Source organism: Bactrocera neohumeralis, chromosome 4 (assembly GCF_024586455.1).
Source record: "Bactrocera neohumeralis isolate Rockhampton chromosome 4, APGP_CSIRO_Bneo_wtdbg2-racon-allhic-juicebox.fasta_v2, whole genome shotgun sequence".
In the NCBI taxonomy this organism is placed as follows: Eukaryota; Metazoa; Arthropoda; class Insecta; order Diptera; family Tephritidae; genus Bactrocera; species Bactrocera neohumeralis.
The window spans coordinates 51,200,533-51,223,313 of record NC_065921.1 but is presented as its reverse complement, the minus strand read 5'-3'; the positions used below and the strand labels follow the sequence as shown (position 1 = coordinate 51,223,313).

Here is a 22,781-nt window from a genome sequence, read left to right as displayed (position 1 = left end):
GTGATTGAGCTGTTTTGGTGATACGTCGCTCTTTAATACTTTTAAGGCGTGTTTGATCGCAGGAATGTACCAAAGCATTAGCTAAATGGTTTGGGGATCTCGGAGTTTAGATATATATTTAATTCTACTATCCTGTACTTCTTTCTTTACCATAGAAATACCAAGGTCGTTATGGATATTTTCGTTACGCATGTACCATGTTGAACACGTGATTGTTCTAAGCATTTTTAATTGGAACCTTTGTATTATATCAAAATTAGTTGCACAGGTCGTACCCCACAGTTGAATGCCATACATCCAAATCGGCTTTATGACCGAATTATATAAAATCACTTTGTTGTCTAGGCTAAGTTTGGAATTTTTATTTAAAAGCCAATTTAAATTTGCAGCTCTAATCTTCATACATGTTATTTTACTAGGTGAATACCAAGATATTTTACTTCGTTCGCTTGGGGTACTAAAATAATGTTTATTTTTACTGCCGGGCACATCTTTGGTCTTAGCGAAAATGTAACATGCTTACACTTCTGTTCATGCAAATTTATACGCCAGTTCGCTAGCCACTCTTCGACAGAACTTAAATGCTCTGCTAATATCCTTGATGCTAAAATGTGGCATTTGTTACGGCTAACTATAGCTGTGTCGTCCGAAAAAGTTGAACTTAGTACATTATTAGCTGTTGGAAGATCTGCTGTATATATGATGTATAGTGTTGGGCCTGCCCTGGGGTACACCAGCCATTATCTGTCGTTCATCAGGTATGAAATCTCCCACTTTTACCTTAAATTTTCTATTTTTTTAAATAAGACTCCAAAGTTTTATACAATTCTAAAGGTAGATTTTTTTTAATCTTGTATAAAAGACCTTCGTGCGACACCTTATCAAACGCCTGAGCTACATCTAGAAATATTGCTGAACAGTACTCCCTGTGCTCAAATGCTTTCCTTATCTCGTTAGTAATTCTATTTACTTGCTCTATTGTGCCATGTTTCGCACGAAATCCGAATTAATGCATTGGTATTTTATTTTAAAGGAGACATCTTTGATAGCAATACTTTTTCAAATACTTTTGAAAGACAGGGTAGAAGACTGATTGGTCTGTATGAAGATGGCTGTGTTAAGTCTTTCTCAGGTTTATCTATCAAGATAATCTGGACCTGGTCTATTCGGTCGAATATTATCCAATAATTAATGCTAGGACTCAAGATGGGAGATGTTGTTGCGAATAGTACGCTTAGTAGGCCGATTATGTTGGGCAAAAATTGAGCGAAGCGCGCGAAACACATTTTTTACATAATGTGAATTTTCGTAATAAAGTTGATCGATTTGTAAACGTTGTTCAGGCTATTGAAAACAGTACTCCTACTTGGATCACCCGTTAACAGTTATTGCATAGATTTTGACTAAAAAATCATTATGAAGGAATGGTCGAATGTTTATGATGGTTGAATATGATGTATGAAAATTTTTGTTTTTTTTTGAGGACTACACAAATATGTACAAAACTTTAAAAAATCGATTTTTATGTTTTCACAAAGTAATCTTTATATTTTTATTTTTCCTTTTCAAAATAAAAGTTTTTTTAATTCATAACTTTTATTTATTGCTCACAGAATAACATTTTATTTTTATTTATTTATTTATTTAGAAGAGAAATAAATATAAATAGTTATTCCACTTATGTATATACATGTAAAGCACTGGCTGCTAGGGCCTGCGGCTTGATTAATATTTACAGATTAAGTTATTACATTTTTATTACTTAAGACTAAAGCAAATTAAATATAGTTTGTACTTCAGTTATTTGTATATTAAATAATTAATTTACATACTTGCATATATTTTATAAAAAGATTAATGTTATTGTCATCTGTCCGATCGAGTAAGTCAGATGGTTTGTTGTTACCAAAAATCAAGACTCTTTGTTGTTGTACGTGTGCACAGTGATCGAGGATATGAAGTATTGTGAAATCTTCCGAACCACATAAAGTGCAAATGGGTTTGCTTCTACCATTCAAAAGGTGTCCATGTGTCGCAATTGTATGTCCGATCCTTATGCGTGTGAATGTTTTTATATTTTTACAGGTGATTGTTTTGGAATAATGTGGTTTTTGGCCAAATGGATTAGCAAGTTTATAGTAGTGGTTATAGTGTCTCCAATCGGTTAGGCAACACCGAGTTATGTTGTTTGGCGTATGTCTTAATATCCTTTGTGGTGAAGTATGCTGACGTATGCAAAGGTTCTTTGTTTGCTTCTTTCGCTCGTTTGTCAGCCATTTCATTTCCTTGAATCCCTGCGTGTCCAGGTATTGTCCACATAATTTTGATTATGTTATTGTGTTGAAAAATAATGTTTTTTATTTTTGTAATCAGGTAGGACTCGTTTAATAGCATCTATGGCTGATTTACTGTCGCTGCAAATAATAGTTTTCTTACCATTCCTAGCGGCAAAACGATCCAATATTGCAGCTGTTTCAGCTGTAAATACCGAGCAGTACGAAGGCAAAACAAAAGCAGCTATGGTGACACCGTTCTTGTTTGTCAAAGCAAATGAGGTGGATGTATCACTTTTAAATCCGTCTGTAAATATAAATTCCCAATCATCTCTATAAGGTTGAATGGTTTCCTTATATAGCTGAACATATTCCGTGTTGCTGGTAAATTGCTTGCGATATTGTTGTGTAACGCTGATATAACTTGAAGATAATGTCATGGAAGGCGGAATTATTAAAGGTTCAACCATTGTAGGACCATTAATTATCCCTAGTTGCTTGGAAATGGTTAGACATCGCATTATAGTTGTGGGTTTGTTGCATTTGTGTGGACATTGGAGAGTGCTATTTACATTCATGAGTGTTAACTCGTTTCTGCATAGAAGCAACTTTGGAATGAGTAGCATTGTGTTATGTATGGTCCTTTGCTGAATATCTGGTAACCCGGATTCTTTTAAAATAGCTTTGATTGGTGATGTTGGGAAGGCACGAATACTCCTTCTCGCTGCCGCATGGTAAGGTGCATTTAAGAGTTTGATATGAGTTTTGGGACAGTGTCCGTATATTGCAAGTCCATAGTCAATTTTTGATAACAATAGTGCTCTTGTCACAAACAATTTTTTGATGATAAGTACTTTATAATGTTTAGTCTTAGAAATAAGTTTGATCGAATATATTTACAATGTTCTTTATAAGAAAGAGTTTTGTCAAATATTAAGCCTAGAATTTTTAAGTTATGAGTATGGGGAATTTGTGTATTTAAAAAGGATAAGGTGGGAAATGAGCAATTATGTTTTCTACAAATATGAAATGTGGAGCTTTTGTTTAATGAAATTTTTACACCTGAAATTTTGGACCATTTGTTGACATCATTTAAAATTTTTATAAATGCATGTTTAACTTGTGTTAAGTCTTTAATTTTTGTAAAGATCACGACGTCATCTGCGTAGATAAAGTGTTTTATTTGTGGGTTAGTACTAATTATGGAGCTGACTTTATTAAACGCAATGATGAAGAGAGTTGCCGAGAGTGGTGAACCCTGGGGTATACCATTGTTCAACTTGAAAACCTGTGATTGGCATTTATTGGCGCTAACGATAAATTTCCGTTGATATAAGAAAGATTTTATAATGTTAAACATTTTGTTTCCAATTTTCCATTGCTTAAGTTCACTTACCATGTGAGCTCCAACCCTGTCGACGGCTTATTCTAAGTCCAGGCTTAGAACTGAAACGTGATTACGGGTTGTCAAGTTAGTGGAAGCGAAGTGTTCAAATTGTAACAGGGGGTCTATTACTCCTAATCCTTTTTGAAAACCGAATTGGTGCGGGCTTATGAGTCGATTTACTTTTGCATACCACATCAGTCTCGAGGAAATTATTTTTTCTAATGCCTTGGACATACAAAGTAAAAGGGAAATGAGTCTGTAATTCTCAATGTAGGAAGAAGGTTTATTAGGTTTAAGGATGGGAATGACTAAGAAAACTTTCCATTGTTGAGGATATATACCTGAGTTTAGTATTTTATTATAGAGGTTCACAAGTCTTACTTTAAGCGAGATTTTTGGGAGATTTTTTAAGATGGGATAGGATATTTTGTCTGCACCGGGTGTTTTTCCTTTTAAGGTCGAAAGTGTCGTATCGAATTCGTTAATTGTAATGTCAGCTTCAATGTGAAGTGCATTTGGAGAAGGTGACGAGTTAGAATACGTTTCATTTTCTATTCGTTTTTTAATTGCGTTAAATGTAGGAGCAAAGTTTGTTTCAGAGGAATATGATGACCATGTTTCTGCAAATTTTTCCGCGATTTCTTGGGGTGTGTAAATAGGCCCTGAAGGCGTGTTAATGTGGGATATACTGAATCTGTGTGTAGATCCTGTTAGCATTTTTATATCGGACCATATTTGTTTCGGCTTCGTAGTTGGGTTTATATTGGCTGTTAATTTAATGATTGCCTTTTAGTCAACCTTAACTCCTTTCGAAAGTTAGCATTAGCCTTTCTATATTCAATTAAATTATCGTCAGTTCTGTTGTGTTTGAATGTTGTCCACAAAGACTTTTTCCTATTTCTGAGGATAGATAATAGATTAGACCAATACGGTAATTTTGCTGAAAACCTTTGGATGTTATTTTGGGGAATGGTTAAATGAGCTGTTGAACGAATAATAGTCTTAATAGCAGATGCTTCAGCATTTACGTTTTCTCTAGAGCTCCTAGTATTGGATAAACTTGCTGAAATGTTAATGAATTTTTCCCAGTTTGCCTTATCGGTTAGAAATTTGGATCTTGGCTTAACATTGTACGTTTTAGGGATGGAGAGGGATGTGACTATGGGAAAGTGATCGCTACTGTGGAGGTCATCGATTGTATGAGAAGAGAGTTTGGGTGCTATTGTGGATGAGGCTAGGATAATGTCGGGATGTGTGAAGGTGTTATGTGTAGAGAAGTGGGTTGCTTTACCATCGTTTAGCACGATAAGATCATTTGAAATGACTAAATCTTCGATGATTTTGCCTCTTTTATTCGCTGTCGATGATCCCCACAATGGACTCCATGCATTGAAGTCTCCCATTATGATAATTGGAGTAGTAAACTGTTTTATGATATTGTCGAGTTCTCCATAAGTAAAATTTTGATGAGGTGGTATGTAGCAAATAATAATTGTAAATTTAAATCCAATTTCTATTTAAATAGCTAAGCACGAGATGTTGCTGACGATTGAAATTTGCTTATGATTTACAGATTTCTTGACGAAAACTGCAATTCCTTGTTTGGCGTATAAGTTTTGTGTACTATTGTGGAAATAACTATGATATTTATTAGGAGGATATACCTTTTTATTGTAAGGGGTGTGGGTTTCTTGGAGTAAAATAATTTCCGGGCAAAATTCATTGATAAGGATATTTAAATCAGGGTAGTTATTAAGTAAGCCATTTATATTCCACTGTAAGATTCGCATTGTTTATTCTATCATTTCATTATCTGTTGTCAGAGAGGGGAATATTGTAGGTTGAGGTGAGTTTATTGTTGGTGTTGTTAGTATAGGAGCTGTAAGGTGAGTAAGCAATGATGAGATCATTGCGTGGGTTTGAGAGTCATCGACTGATACTGTTGTTGTTGCATTTGTTAAATTTGCTGTGGTGTAATTGTTTTCGCTTACTTCTTTATCTTGTGATTCGTTATGCATATTGATGGTAGGTTTGTTGTTTGTAATAGAAGGAATATTTTCTGTAGAAGAGATTTGTGAGAATTTGTTATTTTCCTTTGCGTTGTTGGTCGCATTTTTTGCCATACTAGCGAATGTAGTAGAGTTTTCACTGAGTGCAGGAGTAATTTTTATTGCTTCTCGCATGGAGCACTTTTGTCTGTTTTTATGGTTATTATTTGTTTCATTTGTATAAATTTGGGACATATTTTGTCAGAAGATGCGTGATTACCTGAACAGTTTATGCAAAAGGAACGAGTACAAGGGGATGGTTGGTGAGGGGGGAGAGCGCACTTGTCGCAAGCAGCGGCTTTGGTACATCGCTTTGTGGTGTGACCTAAAAGTTGGCAGTTTTTGCACCTCATAGGGTTTGGATAATATGGCCTTACCTTAGTTGTGTACCAAGACACTTCAATTTTTTCAGGAAGGTGATATTTATCAAAGGTCAGGAGAACGACTCCACTAGGTACTGGCTTTTGATTAATGTATTTAGGGAATTTGAATATTGATACAACTCCCTGTGCTTTTAAGTGTTCAATGATTTCGTCGTCGGAGATTTCATTGAGGCATGGTGCGTAGATTGTTCCTTTTGTGTAGTTAAGGTTGTTGTGGAGTTTTATTTCTACATCACATATGCCATATAAAGTTTTCGTTGATATGAATTTTTGAGCTATGTTGTTGTTTTTTACTAGTAATAAAAGTTTTCCGTCTCTAAGTTCTAATATGTTTATTATTTCGTTGCTTACAATTTTTAACGCTTTGTGCACCGTAAAACACGAATATTTGCTTATGGGTTTTTGAGAGTTAATTGCACTTAGCACTAAATATCTTGGGTTATCTTTTGTTGTTGGAGGAAGGCTTGGGAAATCGTTATTGGGAAATGCTTGATTTTTTTTTTCTTTTTGATGTAGGACTTGTTGATAACAGAGAGAATCTGTTATCACTAAGAGAGTGTCCCCCTGGGGAAATGTTGTTTGTTGTTCATTATACTATAATATATGCAGTCTTTAACACGTGCTTTAAATGAAAGTTCTAGAAGTTAGAATGCACTTACGAAAAAGGTGTGAGAGAATAGCGAAAAAAAAACACCAAAAGCACTACAAAAACACAACCGTTCGCTTCAAGTATCAGTCGATGACTGCACAAATAACAGTTATGCAGAGAATTTTAAATAACTCTTACGCAATAAGAGTAGAAAATAAGCCTTTTGTTTTGCCTTTGCGATTTGAAAGTAATAAGGTGAGAATATTATTTGCTAATGCAAAAGAAAAAGATTACTTTTCAACACTTATTGCGCAAAAATATATATTTATTACGATGCTTCAACCTTGGTCTAATAAAAGTTAGTGATTGGAAGAGAAATTGTGTAGATGTTACGACCTCACCTTCCTACATGCCTTGTAGCTCCTTAAAAATATTTAGTCTCAATAGTTAGAACTATCATTGCGATGAGATTAATCTAATAGCAAGTGGCTTTAATACCACTAACTATGTTGCCTTTTATATTTCGGGATTCAAAACAAAACCAAATTTAATTAATCGAAAAATGCTTTATTGTTGATTACCTCCATTAAGATCTATACATTTTTGCATGCGTTTGAACCAATTGTAGGATCAATGGCTCATTTTCACGATAGGTCACATGACAATCTTGCAATATCAGTTTAATCTGAGTTAATTCACGTTTAAAGTTGTACACAATAAAATCAATCAATATATTTTTGCCCGACAAGAAAATTTTAACTTACAACACAAATAGCGCAGGTATGTCAAAACGTTATGAGTATGCATACCATCAAAAATGCCAAACTTTGCGATAAAATTGTGAGTTTCCGGACTGCAACACTAGTGTCCCGAAATATAAAAAGCAACATACGTACGTAAATTTCCCTTTGGGCAATTGGCATGTGAAAGTGAAATGTAGAAGACAGGTCGATATCTCGTTATCACTACTACTATATTGGGATAAATCAGGATGGACATAAAATAAAATACTCTAGTTAAGATAAGATAAGTTAAGGATAAGAATTTAAACCGGTTATTAGGAATTGGTCGATATATAATCAGTCGTAAATTGAGTTTGATAAAGTAAACATCGTTGGTTTTTTTTTTTTTTGATATTTTCGCATATCAACAAAACTAAAACAACTACGAGGGCTGCTATATATATTCTGGTCTAGGGCAACACTAAGTTTTGCCAGGTGCAATCTGACATTTCCATTGGAAAGTTTGACATTTTTAGCATAACATCACTCAGAACGTTTTGCCATTTAATCGTGAATTGTTTTATTTACAGGGAATTAAAAAATTCATCTCGGCCAAAAAATGGAATTAACTCGTGAACATTTTCGTGCGATCATTTTTCACAACTTTCGACGTGGATTATCACGACAAGAGTGCATCGATGAACTAAAATCTTTGTATGGCTATGAAGCACCATCCTATAGCACTGTGAAAAACTGGTACAACGAATTCAATCGTGGCCGACGCTCGCTCAAAGACGAATTTCGTGAAGGTCGTCCAAAAACAGCCGTTGTGCCAGAAAACATCGATGCCGTACGTGAACTGATAATGCAAGGCCATCATGTAACATACCTTCAGATAGAGGTATGCCTATGCATTTCTCCCACCAGCTTACATTCGATATTGCATGAACACCTGGCCGTAACGCACAATTTGACAATCGCTCAAAAAAAGGCTCGTGTGAATTGGTGTAAAGAAATGCTGAAAAAATACGATCGTGGTGCTTCAAAAGACGTTTATAAAATCGTCACAGGTGACGAATCATGGATCTATGCGTATGAGCCCGAAACAAAACAGCAATCGACAAAAAAAAAAAAAACAAAAATAAATAAATAAAAAAACAAAAAAACCATTTTCGTTGATAAATATGCCTATTTACATTATTAGGCCAGATATATATATAGCAACCTACGTACATAAATATGTATACGAATACTATCCCTCGATGATCTACGCTTTCGATGTATTTTTATTTTGTTACATATGCAATTTTTTTCTACTAAAAGAGTTTTATTTCAATGTATACTTTGTTCATAATTTTAAAATTCTCAATGTATTCTTCAAAATCTACGTCGTCCGATTCTAATACACTTGTGCCAACGTTTGGTCGATATATGCGGTACAAAGTCACCCGGAAGTTCGATTATCTTTATATTAAGTAAATGGAGTATAAGGGCATAGACTACAGGCATTATTCGTGCCAAGTTTAATTCCGTTATATTTATTGCTTCTTGATTTCTTTGGCGCCGCGACCTGAAGGTACCGTTGGAAAGAGAAAATCCTCCTTATTAAAAAATATTGAGGGTTATATGTAGCGCAAACGCTAAGTTTACGAGATATTCGACTTTAAAATTCAAAAATTCCCAAAATTTGAACTTTTCAACAAGCTATTTCACTACATTTAACACACTTTATGCACATTTTCACTTCAAATTAATTAAATTAAACTGTATACATTTAAACAAATTTTAAATTTACAATTGCAGATTTTATATGTAAAAAATTTATATTTTAAAAATTACCTTTTACACTCGTAGTGAGCATCATTTATTTGCTAACAATTATGAGAAAATGGAGCGCTGCCATATGATAATAAGCAGATATGAGCAATTCGCTGAAACTTCTCTTTTTCGCTATAATTCCTCTTTCTTCATTTAGCAATCTTAGTTCTAATAAAAACAAGCGTCTGTAATTATATTTCAAATTAAAATGAGTATAAACAATCTTTCATGTATATGGATATTTCTTATTTAAATTTAGGGTTCTTCTTTTAACGCGACCGAAGGCCGCCAACACAGAAAGGGGTACTTGAGTCACCCTGGGTATTGAATCGACCAGTGTTATTTTTTTAAAGCGGCGCCGAAGGCTGACAACACAGAAATTAGTACTACGCAAAAGTACTTCAGTCACCCTGGGCTTCAGTTCGACCAGGGTTATTTTTTTAAAGGGCGGCCGAAGGCCGCAAACGCAGAAAAGAGTACTACGCGAAAGTACTTCAGTCACCTCAATATGATATAAATTTTATTATATTATTTAGAATTTTACTTATTTGTGTGTATTAAATATAGATCACATATACATGTTGACAACTCAATAATAGCTTGAAAAATGTTGGAAAGTATTTTTTATTAAAGTTAATACAGAAAAAAGAATCACGCGAAAATACAAACAAAGAAAAATCGTTGAAATCCTACATACATATGTATTTGGTGTTTAAGATGTAACAACGCTCGTTTTCCTCATAATTGTAAACAATCTCACCTTTTCAACGATAAGTGTGCTAAGTAGTTTTTAAATTAATAAATATAGCTACAATATAACAAAATAAAAGTGAAATATGAATTTATTCCAATGTTTAGAGTGTATATTTAAATATACAAAGTGAAAAATGTGAACAAATTTATTGAAACATTGTGAAATACTAAGAGTTATTAATAAAAATTTTTTAATTTTTACTCGGAAATATTTCAAAAAATATAAATGTTAGCAACATTATTTTTGCATATTCCTCCTCTGAAGAAGCTCCCCTATCCGTACATACCCCATTTATTCGTGTTTTTACCCGACCGACAAAGTAATCGGGATCGTGCCATATTTACATCCGATTTAATCCATTTTCTCACTATCGGTAGGAGTTCTTGTAATATTCGTGTTGGACAAATTTGTTTTCTGTAGCTTAAGTAATTTAGGAAATATTTACATTAAACATTGTCGCACGACTACTTTATCAAAATTTTTTTCAAACAGGTGCTTCTGGCTACTGCGATCCCCTGTGCCAAATTAGAGTTTTATATCTTAGTTTAGTGTTTAGTTATGGCCCTTTATAGTATTTCGGTTAATGGGAATTTGTGGCGAGGCAATGGGCTGATTACGCCCATCTACGAACTCGAAATTTTTTGTGTACTAATGAACCCCCATACCAAGATTTATCGAGATATCTCAAGTATACTTTGTTCTTTATAATATTTTTCTTCTTTACTGGTGTAAAAAACGTTTACGCGGTTATAGCCGAGTTAACAACAACGCGCCAGTCGTTTCTTCTTTCTGCAAAGTGGCGCCAATTGGAGATTCCTAGCGAAGCTTTCTCCACCTGGTCTTTCCAACGGAGTGGAGGTTTTCCTCTGCCTCTGCTCCCCTCGGCGGGTTCTGCGTCGAATACTTTTGAGAGCAGGAGTGTTTTCGAATACGATATTCACCGTTGCCGAACCGCAAAGGAGCATTAATCTTCCGCAGAACCTTTCTCTCGAAAACTCGTAACGTCGACTCATCAGACGTTGTCATGTCCATGCCTCTGCACCAGGATGGGAATAGTGAGCGACTTATAGAGTTTGGAATTTGTTCGTCAAGAGAGGACTTTTCTTCTCAATTGCCTATTCAGTCCGAAGTAGTACCTGTTGGCAAGAGATATTCTGCGTTGGATTTCGTGCCTGACGTTGTGGTGGTAACGCTGGATCCAAGATAGACGAAATTATGTACGATTATGTACAAAGTTTTATAATTACCGGTTAAGTAGTTTTGACATGAAAGCGTAACATGCGTACTTACATTTACATTTATAATATTAGTACGGATAATAATTGTATGGTGGGCGTTTGCTCACTTCTTTTTTAAAAATCAATCACTTACAAATTTAAACAAATACAACCTTCGCAATCACAATCCTTTTAATCATTGATTAAATTGGAAACTACATACAGTGGACCAATAAAGTTAACATACACCTAGTCCTATTAAATTACGACACTTTTATTTGTTACAAAATGAATAAATTTTTAGTTTTTTTCTATCCATTTCAAAATATGTATATTTAACCTATGAAGTTATTTTTAATTCCATAACAACCCTGTACGAACAAGATACAATGTGTACTTATTTTGGTCACAACACCGTGCAGTATCGTCTAATCGCTGAAGACATCGACTGCAGGGATACCACCAGGGTATAGCTATCCGGTCAGGCGATGTCGAGCTCGAAATATTTAATATATACATCCCCCCAGTTACATTTTGCTCTACATGTTATCACCCGAATATAGGCGCGCTACTTCGTGGTGAAAACCGTTTTGTACTAGGCGACTTTAACGCGCACCACGATCTTTGGCATTCCTGCCTGTCAAATGATCGTACGGGGGTGGAGCTGGCGGAACAGATTGACGATTCGACATTTTGCACAATGAATGAAGAAGCCCCCACCAGAGTTATGAGCACCTGTAATAGCTCGCCCGATATTACCATTGCTAGCGGTGGTCTGATAAATAGCATAACCTGGCGACCTATGCTAACTCTCGCATCAGACCATCTGCCCATAATTATCTCGACCGAGAAACCTCCTGATTTCGTTTCTGTGGACAACCGTACCTTCATTAACTTTAATAAAGATAACTGGGTCGGCTTCACAGAATTTACTGAAATCCGCCCCAATTTCCGAACCGAAGCAGCCGTTTTAGCCAATGAGCGCGACACCTTACACCATGCCCATCCCGGGGATCCCCGAATAAGGGATCTCAATTTGGAGATTCGGAAGGTAAACAACTACCTCTCACATGGGGAAAAGGCAAAGAAACGTTGTTGGCAACATACAAGGCAATCGGCCGGCCGGTCCTCAACTACGCAACACCTATATGGTCGTTTGAATGCAGTGGTACGCAGATGAGGAAACTCCAGACCTGTCAGAATACTGCACTCCAGACCACGACGGGATGCCTTTTGAACACCTACACAGTGAGACGCTTATGCTCCCGGTTAAAGAGCATAATGAACTCCTCTCCAAGCAATTCCTACTGAGATGTTTTCGTAGAAATCATCCTTGCAGCCATCTGCTTGGAGCGGAACCGCCTCCTAGGAACATCAAAAGGTCCTTCCTTGACTACGTCGACGGCGTCGTACAGTACGCCGACCGGACTCCGGACGCAACCAACTTTCGACAGGTACTGACCGCCATTCACAGTGGAGCCATCAACACCTTTACCGACTCCCTTCCCGTGAAGAGCTCGAGTTGCCGCGAGAAACGCGAGTGACCCTAGCACAGCTTCATTCTGGATATTGTAGCAGGTTAAACTCCTACCTATCCAGAATTGACCCAGACATACCCAATGTATGTCCTGCACGCAACGAGTCTCCGCATGACACTGACCAATTCTTTGCATGCCTTGCCAACCCTATCCATCTAACACCCCTTTCCCTTTGGTCCGACCCCGTCGAAACAGCACGTTTCCTGGGCCTCACACTTGATGACGTCGACGACAACCTGGATAACCCTTACCATGCTAACGGGGCTTGATAATCGTTAGAACAGTAACAACAAGGCTCTCAGTTGTCGCTCTCGCTAGTTTAAAAGTATTTTTTTTTAATTTGCAGGCGGCAGTACAGAGGAGATGAGAGGGGAGAGGATGCCACTAACATGTATAATGTAAAATTTCTCAAAGTTCCAACAAACCTAACGTTATTTTACATACCTACCTTAAAATATATTTGTTATATCATTTGTAATAACAATTGATAATTTAAGATAAATAAATTTACTTATTTAGTTATTTTTTGCATAAAAAATTCATTTCACTTTGAACAAAATAATAAAATTTCATTGAAGGGAAAGGTATTAGTATGGTAACAACAAAATTGTGTACATGCAAATTGGACAGCTGTATTGTTTTGTGTACAGGAGGGATTTTGTTTGACATTGACTTCTTACAAATGTTCACGTACAGTACAAATGCACAGTTCACTGTCGTGCAGTCATGTTGTGTCGCCCTCTATGTGTTCAGTCCATCAAGTGCTGTACACAATGAGCGCGACAGACTGCAAACGACATCTGCCAAATATTAAAATACACATGTTCTTATGGACACAGTTATTCTGACAGCTGCACGAATACACGACTGCAGGCCGACAGTTGTCGCTCTCGCTAACTTCAATATGTTTTTATACGACAGTAGGACGACAGTAGAGTTGACAGTGGAGAGATGAGGTAGAGTGGTGATGCCACTAATATGTTAAATGTAAAATTATTCAAAGCAATAACAAACCATACGTTATTTTACAAATAAAAGCATAAAATAAACCTATTATATCATTTGTAATAACAATTGATAATTTAAAACCTATTTACTTATATTTACGTATTTATTTATTTTTTGCATAAAAAATTTCACTTTGACCAAAATATTAAAATTTCATTGGAGTGAAAAGTATAGTATGGCCACAACGAAATTGTGTACATACAAAATGAACAACTGCGTTGTTTTGTGTACATGCCGGCCATTGCTATGTCGCTGCTTCTTACAAATGTTCATGTAGTAGGATTTACGACGCCATTTTCAGTTCACTGTCGGGTCTGCAGTCTGTCGCGCTCACTGTGTTCAGCACTTCATAGTTTGGTGGATGAACGGTTCTCACATTTCCAGTGACAGGAAAGTTGGGCTATAGATAACTTGATACCAGACTCTTTGGTTCGAGAGAGAGCTGTCAAAACTCACATTTTTTATAACGTTTGCCAATGATGCCCCTGCTGAAAAAAATTAGATTGGGCATTTTATAAACAACTTTTGGGCATTTTGCAGTTTCCACATTACCACTGAGGTATGCAAATAACGCGTTACCGATATTTTTTTGAGTGCTCGGTTCCCCAGTAGGCCTATATCACTCATATATATAAATAATTTTATACACTACTGATATCTAATTTTACAAAATTTTAACAACGCACTAATTTTGGCAGTTCGTTTTAGCGCTACTCTTCTGGCATCCCGCCTTTTTCACTAACAGCTGGGTGACGGGTTCGCTGCCAACTGACAAGCGAGAGAGCAAGAAAGGAGATTCTGGTCTATTTATCTATGGTTGGACATCTCTTTATATCTGGTATAAACTGTCATGCAAAACGAGAAAAGATTTATTTGAATATGTTTTACATGGGGTTGTAAGCCTCTAATTATGTTTCTATCGATAATCAGTTTGAAATTTCGTTTACGATAAGAATCCCACATATATAATAAATTTTGTTTTTAAGGACGATAAAGTGTAGTAAATTATGCAGTTGCCCTTTCATAAAGGGGTTTAAAGGAATGAATGAGAATTACAGCAAAGATTGTTTGGGGCTTTGTTTAAGGATATCCGCACTTCACCAAACGTGGAAGTGGTTGCATCAAACAATCGCGTTACATGAATATTTAATATCTGTAACTGCAGCAAGCTCGGCAGGAAATCACTGCGATAAGAATTTGATGTATTTCAAGGTCGCCAAAGAACATAAGAAAAATTAAAATAAACATATTCAACATACTCTTAATAATTAAAAGGACCATTTTTAAGTGTAAATAATGTTGACTTAAGGAATGTGTCGCGAGCAACGTTAACAAATTGAAAGAAATATAATTGTTAAGTAATAGTCGATCAAAATATAGTAATCTCTGTATTTAAAAAATTGTGCTGTAACGATGAATACCATAATAACCAAAGGTTACAAAAGAGGCATTCATAAATGTCTATATTCTGTTTTTGAAGAAGCTCATATTAATTTACCGCAAAAATTTTTTCATTCGAATTACAAAAATCAAAATAATAGGACAACAAATAATTATGGATTACCCCCGTCTTCATTTGTTACTAATTCAACTAATAATAATTTAAAAAGTTCAAATGTTACGAAAATATCTGATGGAAATATTAGAAAATCAGTGTTCATTTCACAGTCATATGACGTATTTACTAACTTAGCTCTTGAGGACTGGTTGTACAGAAATTTCGATTTCAGCCATCATCACGTATTATTATTATGGGTAAATGATCCATGTGTTGTGATAGGTCGTCATCAGAATCCCTTTATGGAAACAAATGTGTCGAAATTGAATTCAAATGGCGTGACTATAGCTCGTCGGAACAGTGGTGGTGGGGCCGTATACCATGATCGTGGTAACCTCAATTGCACATTTTTTACGCCACGAGAAAGATATGACAGGAAATATAATTTGAACATTTTAACACGAGCACTATTTCGAGAATGGGCCATTAAATCGGAAATAAATAAACGAGACGATGTATGCATTAACGAAAAAAAGGTAAGTAAAATATGACTACTGGTTTTTGAGATATTAGCATTCAAAGTTCAAAAATTCAACTGGGTAACATTTAGATTAGCATCCCCGGATTTCGGGGATAAAATGGGTGTCACTGGAAAGGTGGCGTTCTCCAGATCTCGAAAATATATACATTTAGTTGCCGCTGACTTATAGTTTTAAAGATATTTGCATTTAAAGTTGAAAAATTGACAAATTTTACATTGATAATTTGTGTATTGTGAGTAACTTTTTCACTTATATTGTGCACTTTTCACTTACTAACACTTCACTACAACGTTTCGGTATATTCATTTTTTTAATATTTGTTGTAAATAAAGCTTTATTTTAATTATTTTATTTTAGTTACAATTCTCTGCATTTGCACAATAAGAAAAGGGTTGCCATGGTTATTTTTTTTTCGCGCCGCGCTTCAAATGCAAATATCTTTAAAACTATAAGTCAGCGGCAACTAAATGTATATATTTTCGTGATCTGGAGAACACCACCTTTCCAGTGACACCCATTTTATCCCCGAAATCCGGGGATGCTAATCTAAATCCCAGCCATTCAACTATTTAAAATGCGTATTTCGCCTATTTATAATGAATTTTACACTTATATTTTTAACTTTTATATCCACTAACACGTTACTAATTCGTTTCTACCCATTTATTTTATATTAAATAGTGACAAAATAACTTTAATTCGCACAATTCCGATTTCTTAGGTGCCGAGATCTGGAGGTACCCTTGGAAAGAGGAAGTCCTCCTGATTTTTAAATATAAATTGGGGTATAGATACCGCAAACACTTAGTTTACTAGTAATTCAACTTTAAAGTTCAAAAATTACAAAAATTTTAACGTTTTAACAAGTTGTTTAAATTTTTAAATAGCATCCCCCGATTTCGGGGTTAAAATGGGTATGTATGGATAGAGGAGGTCCTCAAGATTAAGAAATATATATATATATTTGCCGCTGATTTATGGTTTTTGAGATATTTGCATTTGAAGTTAAAAAATTCAACTATTTAAAATGCTTGTTTCTCCCATTTATAATGAATTTTATAATTTAACTTTTATATTCACTAACACTTCACTAATTCGTTTCTAACCATTTATTTTATATTAAATAGTGCAAAAATAAATTGTATTCAACATTTAATTTTTGTTAATACAATAACAAAAGGGTTGCATTCTAACTAATAATCAGTGCTACCTTACGATCATATTTTACAGAAGAAATAAAGAAAACAAATAATACCCTAATGACAGGAGATATATAACACATTAGTTTTCCGCATAGAATTCTTTTCTGCATTGGGGGCTTTCGGCCGCGCTTTAAAAAAATAACCCTCGGTCGGACCAACACCTGGCCGTGCTCAGTTCGTTTGCGTTGAACTCTATTTTGCGTTGGCGGCCTTCGGCCGCTCTTCAAAAAAACAACCCTTGGTTGTACCAACACCTGAGCGTGCTTAGTTTTTTTGCGTAGAACTCCTCTTTGGCCGATCCAACACCGGGATTTATCAAGATAATGAGAATTCTGAAAGATTTTACATTACTTATCACACGATAATGAATTTAGTTATGACGTCATAATCTTTATTTTTTCTTATATTTATTCCATTACAAAATATGGTAACACTAATTTTTAGCTTGTTTACAACCATTTCCTTATTTTACGAATAAATGGATTTTAACTAAAGTTTGATATGCAATTAAAGTTATTTATGCACTAATTAATATAAAAGAAATGATTAGAAACAAATTAGTGAAGTGTTACTGGATATAAAAGTATAAAATATAAGTGTAAAATGCATTATAAATCGGAGAAACACGCATTTTAAATAGTTGATTTTTTGAATTTTAAATGCAAATATCTCAAAAACAATAAGTCAACGGCAACTATATGTACATATATATATGAGAATTTGGATCTTGATCTGGAGAATCTCCTCTATCCGTACATACCCATTTTAACCCCGAAACCTGGACATGCTATTCTAAATCGCAGCCAATTATTTCACTACATTTAACATACTGTATGTAATTTCCGAGATATGTACAAAAAACTAAGTAGGGGGCGGGGCCACGCCCACTTTTCCAAAAAAATTACGTCCAAATAAACGGACGGACGGACGGACAGACAGACATCCGGATTTCAACAACTTACAACTAAGCAAAAAAACATCAAGATGAGGAAAAAAATTAAAAGGTCTGAAAAATAACTGACACATACGAACGCCATGCTAGTACTTATATTATTTAAAGTATTTGTGGTTAAAATTTCATAAATTTTTATCAATAACGCATATGCTCGGTTTCACAGTCCATACTTAAGTTGTGCTTAAGATAAAATAGGAAAATAGTAGGAGTATTCTCTTGCTCTTGCAAGATTGCACGATGACATCAAATGCAAAAATTCTATATCGAAATATGAAAAGGCACGAGAGCACCCATGGCAGAATCTAGTGATATATGAACAGCTGATTCGGTAAATTTATTGTGAATGACTATTGTGAGTGGCGCATCTTCTGCATTCATTCTTAACAAAACAACTATAACAAATCTATAATGGAAATAGAAATTATAAAATCTTTTGAAAACTTTCCAACAATTAAACGGTAATTATATTTTTACTTGTCATTGCACGAAAATAAACATGGGTTTTGATCCAACATTGCAACAAGTCGAAAATTCTGCAATTCGTGCAACGTGCAAGGGTTTTGCAAGAGCAATAGAATATACCTAGTAGGGCAATTCAGAATCTTGTGCATCTGAATTTGCAAAATTATGCAATTGCAAATATTTACCATCAACAATGAACGTCTTTTTTGTGGTTTCTGTGTAACCCTTGCAAAGACCATTAATTCACAGTTGATCAGTGAAGAAAAACATTTTTTCGCAGAAATTGCAAAATATGCCGAAAAAAGTTTTAGGGAAAAATTAACTGACGCTTTATTTGATGAAGCTGCTGAAAAAATTATGGACATTGAAGGTAAGAAATATTTTTATGCGGCACATAGCACAAATTTCACTTTTACTTCTGGAACTTCCTACAAGAAATCCGGCATACTCTGGATTTCTTTTTCGCTCCACTTTTTATTCGACTTTTCGTGTTTTAGCCTTATTTTATTCAAACCGGTTTGCTCCATTTCTTCTCTTTGTTTTCAATGTTTTTATTTTTGACAGAAGCTGATAATTTGGAAACCAGTGTTGCAAATAATACAACAGCGTTTTATTGTTGCTTATTTGCAAGGGTGTAGCAGATGCATCGCTATACATTTTGTTAGTGTAAAAACAAAAATATGCTAGCTAATAGGCAATTGCAAAGATGCAAGACATGCAAGATGCAAGTTCATACTTAAGTTATGCTTAAAGGGTAGTTTCCAGCTCACAAGAAATGTAAAAGCTTCATATAAAAAAAAACGCTTAAGAAATGGTCAAGAAAATTTCCTGTGGTACATTTTCTTGTGCTAGTATGCAGCTCTAAAGAAATCTAGTAGGTAGGTAGGTAGGAGTGCAGCCCTATCGGGCTCAATTAACACTTGATGTGCCATTTTGATGCACTGTTCGTAGAACCTCCTGTATCTGCTATTACGTTTCACCTTCTCTTTCAAACCATTTTGAGGTTTCGATGAAACTACTTATGTCCGCTATGCTTTTAGTGGAAATCCATTCAAGGTTTGGTGCTAGATGGATTCCAAGTGTTTTGTGTCGGATCTGTGCTAAAGCTGGGCATTCACAGAGAAAGTGGAAGATTGTTTCCTTGTTCCCTGCTACTCCGCAGCCACGGCAGATGTCATTGTAGGGCATACCCATTTTGGATGCGTGTTCCCCAAATGGCCAGTGCCCTGTTGTGGTAGCTGTTACTCTGTAAATACTTTTTCTTGACCTATTTAGTAAGTCGTTGGTTCTTTTCCTGTCATATGTTGGCCATAATTGTTTAGTTATGACGCATTTTGTGATGTTTTTCCACCTGTTATTTGCAATTTGTTGAAATTGTCTATTGATCTCACTTTTGATTGATCCTAGCGGACTTGGTATTATGTCCGCCTCGGATTCGTTGAGGAAAGCTCCTGCCTTTGCCAACTCGTCTGCTTTTTCGTTACCGAAAATGTTCCTGTGGCCGGGAACCCAGATTAAGTTTAGTTGGAGCTTGTCTTTTATTGCGCTTAGTGCTCTCTTGCAGTTGTGTACTGTGCTGGAGTTTGTCATGGGTGAAGACAAGGCCAGGAGCGCCGCCTGGCTATCCGTAAATATAGTTGCTTTATTTATATTCCCGTGGTTTTCCAATAAAGCTTCGCAGGCTTTTTCTATGCCTAGTACTTCTGCTTGGAAGATGCTAGCCGAAGAAATCTAGTACTAAATAATACATTTTTTCAATAAAATGCGAATATGGCAACGCTGGTTGTGCGAAGAAACATGAAATCAACAGTTGTTTCTTGAAGGAAATTCAAAGTAATCGAAAAATTAATCCTAAATTAGTTAAAATCAGTATTATGATATATAGTTCATTTTGGAATGTTGTATAATACTTACCAATCATCCACCACATTCCTTAAATCGCAAGGAAAATGTTTATATACTTACACACATAAGTATATTTTCTTTGTTTATTTTCTCTTGCTCTTCTAATGTGCATCATTCACAATGCGTAACTTGCTGCCGAATTTAATTGACTTCAGCTCAAAAAATAAGGAATTTATTTTCTTGAGCATTTACTTGACAGCTGGAACCTAACCTTAAATACTGAAAATGGGAGACTTAAGCAGTGCTTAAGTAACTGCTGATTTTTGTTTTGAATTGTTTTGTATTTTCATTTATTTGTCAAAAGAAAAATTATAAGTAATAAGAAATTATTTTTCGTGAAAAAATATGGAATCGGATTGGGATTTCCTCCAGTTCCAATAGATGCTCCGATTCGCTAGCGGTGAAATTCGGGGTTATTTTGTGTTTTTCATCCATTTTAGATATAGCTTTCCTCGCAAATTTATGTATGTAAACATAATAAAACTTTATAGAAATTTATTTATTTATTTAGTAAAGTCTATGAACATTGATTCTTACAGACTAATGAAAAACTAGGATGCATATTAAAATTCTAAAATAATTAAGTTACAATAACATGAGTAGATAACTTAAACTAAAAAACAGAATTGATGGTATTAATGAAGGATACCCTAGAGTGAGAAAAATCAAGAAGAACTTTCTCGGAAATCGAGTTAAACTCCCGCATAGCCCTCTTGAGGGGAGCATATTCAGCAAAATTAGTACTTTCCTTTTCTAATAAAATGGGGAAATGGATCTGAGAAAACGCTGGGGAGTATTGAAGTTATAGTTTCCCTAATAAGTAGGGACAGTCAATATCACCGTTAATGACATTGTAGTCAAATGAAAGGGAGAGAACGGACCTTCGATTTTCCAGTGATTTAAGATGTAAAAGCAATAAACGGTATGTATACGATGGTGTTGGGTCAATAAACTTTAAGGAGCGGAGAGCATATTTAAGAAAGATCTTTTGAACACGCTCGATCCTGTTAATTGACGGTATGCAATATGGTCTCCAAATAAACACTGCATACTCCAAAATGGACCACACAAAACATGTGTACAGTAATTTTAACGTGTAGGGGTCGGAAAAAATTGTAGAATTTCGACGGACAAAGCCAAGTACCGAAAAAGATTTTGAATAGTTGATGTGATTACTGAAAGAAAATCTGTTATCAAAGATTACCCGAAGATCTTTGATTTCAGTAACGCATTTTAGGACGCAATTAGAAATACTGTAGGTAGAAGATAAGATGTTGCGTCCCCTACCATAAGAGATCTGTGAGCATTTATCTAGATTCAGAAAAAGCTTCGATTTCAGGCACCAATTATGAAAAGTATCAATATCACATTGAAGTTTGAGAACATCTTGTGTGTTTTTGATTAATGCAAAAATTTATAAGCCATCTGCATATAACAGAAAGTTGGCAAAAGAGAAGCAACAGTAGATGTCATTGATAAACAGCACAAAGAGAAGTGGACCCAAGACCCTCCCTTGTGGGACTCCCGAAGACGCAATGAATGAATCAGATGACACTCCATCGACAGTGACAACGCATCGTCTGTTTTGCAGATATGATTTAATCCACTTCAAGAAGACCGAGTGAAACCCTAGAGATGATAGATGATGATGATTTATTTTTAACAGAACACTAAAAAATTTTCGAAATAGTAGAAAGTTTAGAAATAGGCCTGTAATTGGAGACATCATCCTTTCTAGCACCTTTATGAATAGGGGTAATGCATGTCAATTTCCAATCAGAAATAAAATCCCCGATGGCGAGAGACTTATTGAAGATAAGCGTGACAGGATATACTAAGGCAGTACAATTTTTTATAAGTACGGGCGGTAGCCCGTCCAAATCCAATTTGGACGAAGGCTTAATATCACAAATAGCCTTGGCAATATCGTCCTCAGCAGCTTCAGAACTACATAACTGTGTCCATAAGAACGTGTGTATTTTAATATTTGACAGATGTCGTTTGCAGTCTGTCGCGCTCAATGTGTTCAGCACTTGACTCTTTGACAAAACGCCAGTTTCGGTCATTGGTTGACCGTGACAACGGAGATGCGAAAGATGCGTGCGACACTTTTTATTATGAATGTATGTGCATATGTATGTGGCTCGCATTTGCTTTCGTAGACATACAGACAAATGTGCCAAAGAAATAATATACATATGTATGTGTTGAAAATACTTGCAACACAAACTACTTGTTGTAATTATTATATTCTAATCATTGTATACTTCTTGTGATTTGTCTTATAAAGAAAATTTATTTTTCATTCTGTATAAACGATTCTTCCGAACAAAAACGTTTCTACATTTAAATTATAAACTTTAACAGATTATGAGACTTAAGAAAGGCATAACCGAGATTCGTAACCAGTCAAACGTTTAGTAAAAGAAAATTTAGGCATCGCAACTTAAAAGTGAATTAAAGAAAATAATTTTTGCAAC

The 22,781-nt window shown here is 35.2% G+C and overlaps 2 protein-coding genes and 1 long non-coding RNA gene across 4 annotated transcripts in view; 2 read left to right on the top strand and 1 right to left on the bottom strand.

Annotated features, from left to right (window-relative positions):
- Positions 1-1,594: 1,594 nt before the first annotated feature.
- LOC126754691 (uncharacterized) lies at positions 1,595-8,629 on the bottom strand. Its single transcript, XR_007666366.1, has 2 exons — positions 3,670-8,629; positions 1,595-3,583 (listed from the first exon to the last, which is right to left on the bottom strand). It is a non-coding gene; the product is annotated as an uncharacterized LOC126754691 (long non-coding RNA).
- Positions 8,630-14,677: 6,048 nt separating this feature from the next.
- Positions 14,678-15,011, top strand: LOC126754656 (uncharacterized). Its single transcript, XM_050466784.1, has one exon. The coding sequence runs from the start codon at positions 14,779-14,781 to the stop codon at positions 14,974-14,976; it is 198 nt and encodes a 65-aa protein (XP_050322741.1). The 5' UTR covers positions 14,678-14,778; the 3' UTR covers positions 14,977-15,011.
- LOC126754556 (lipoyltransferase 1, mitochondrial) overlaps positions 14,999-22,781 on the top strand; it is a 73,806-nt gene continuing 66,023 nt past the window's right edge. Inside the window, exon 1 of one of the 2 annotated variants that reach the window (XM_050466643.1) lies at positions 14,999-15,771. In XM_050466643.1, coding sequence (XP_050322600.1) covers positions 15,151-15,771 — 621 coding nt within the window. In that variant the 5' untranslated portion in view covers positions 14,999-15,150. Of the gene's footprint in view, positions 15,772-18,680; positions 18,767-22,781 lie in introns of those variants that run through there. The other variant, XM_050466644.1, reaches the window with a different exon arrangement.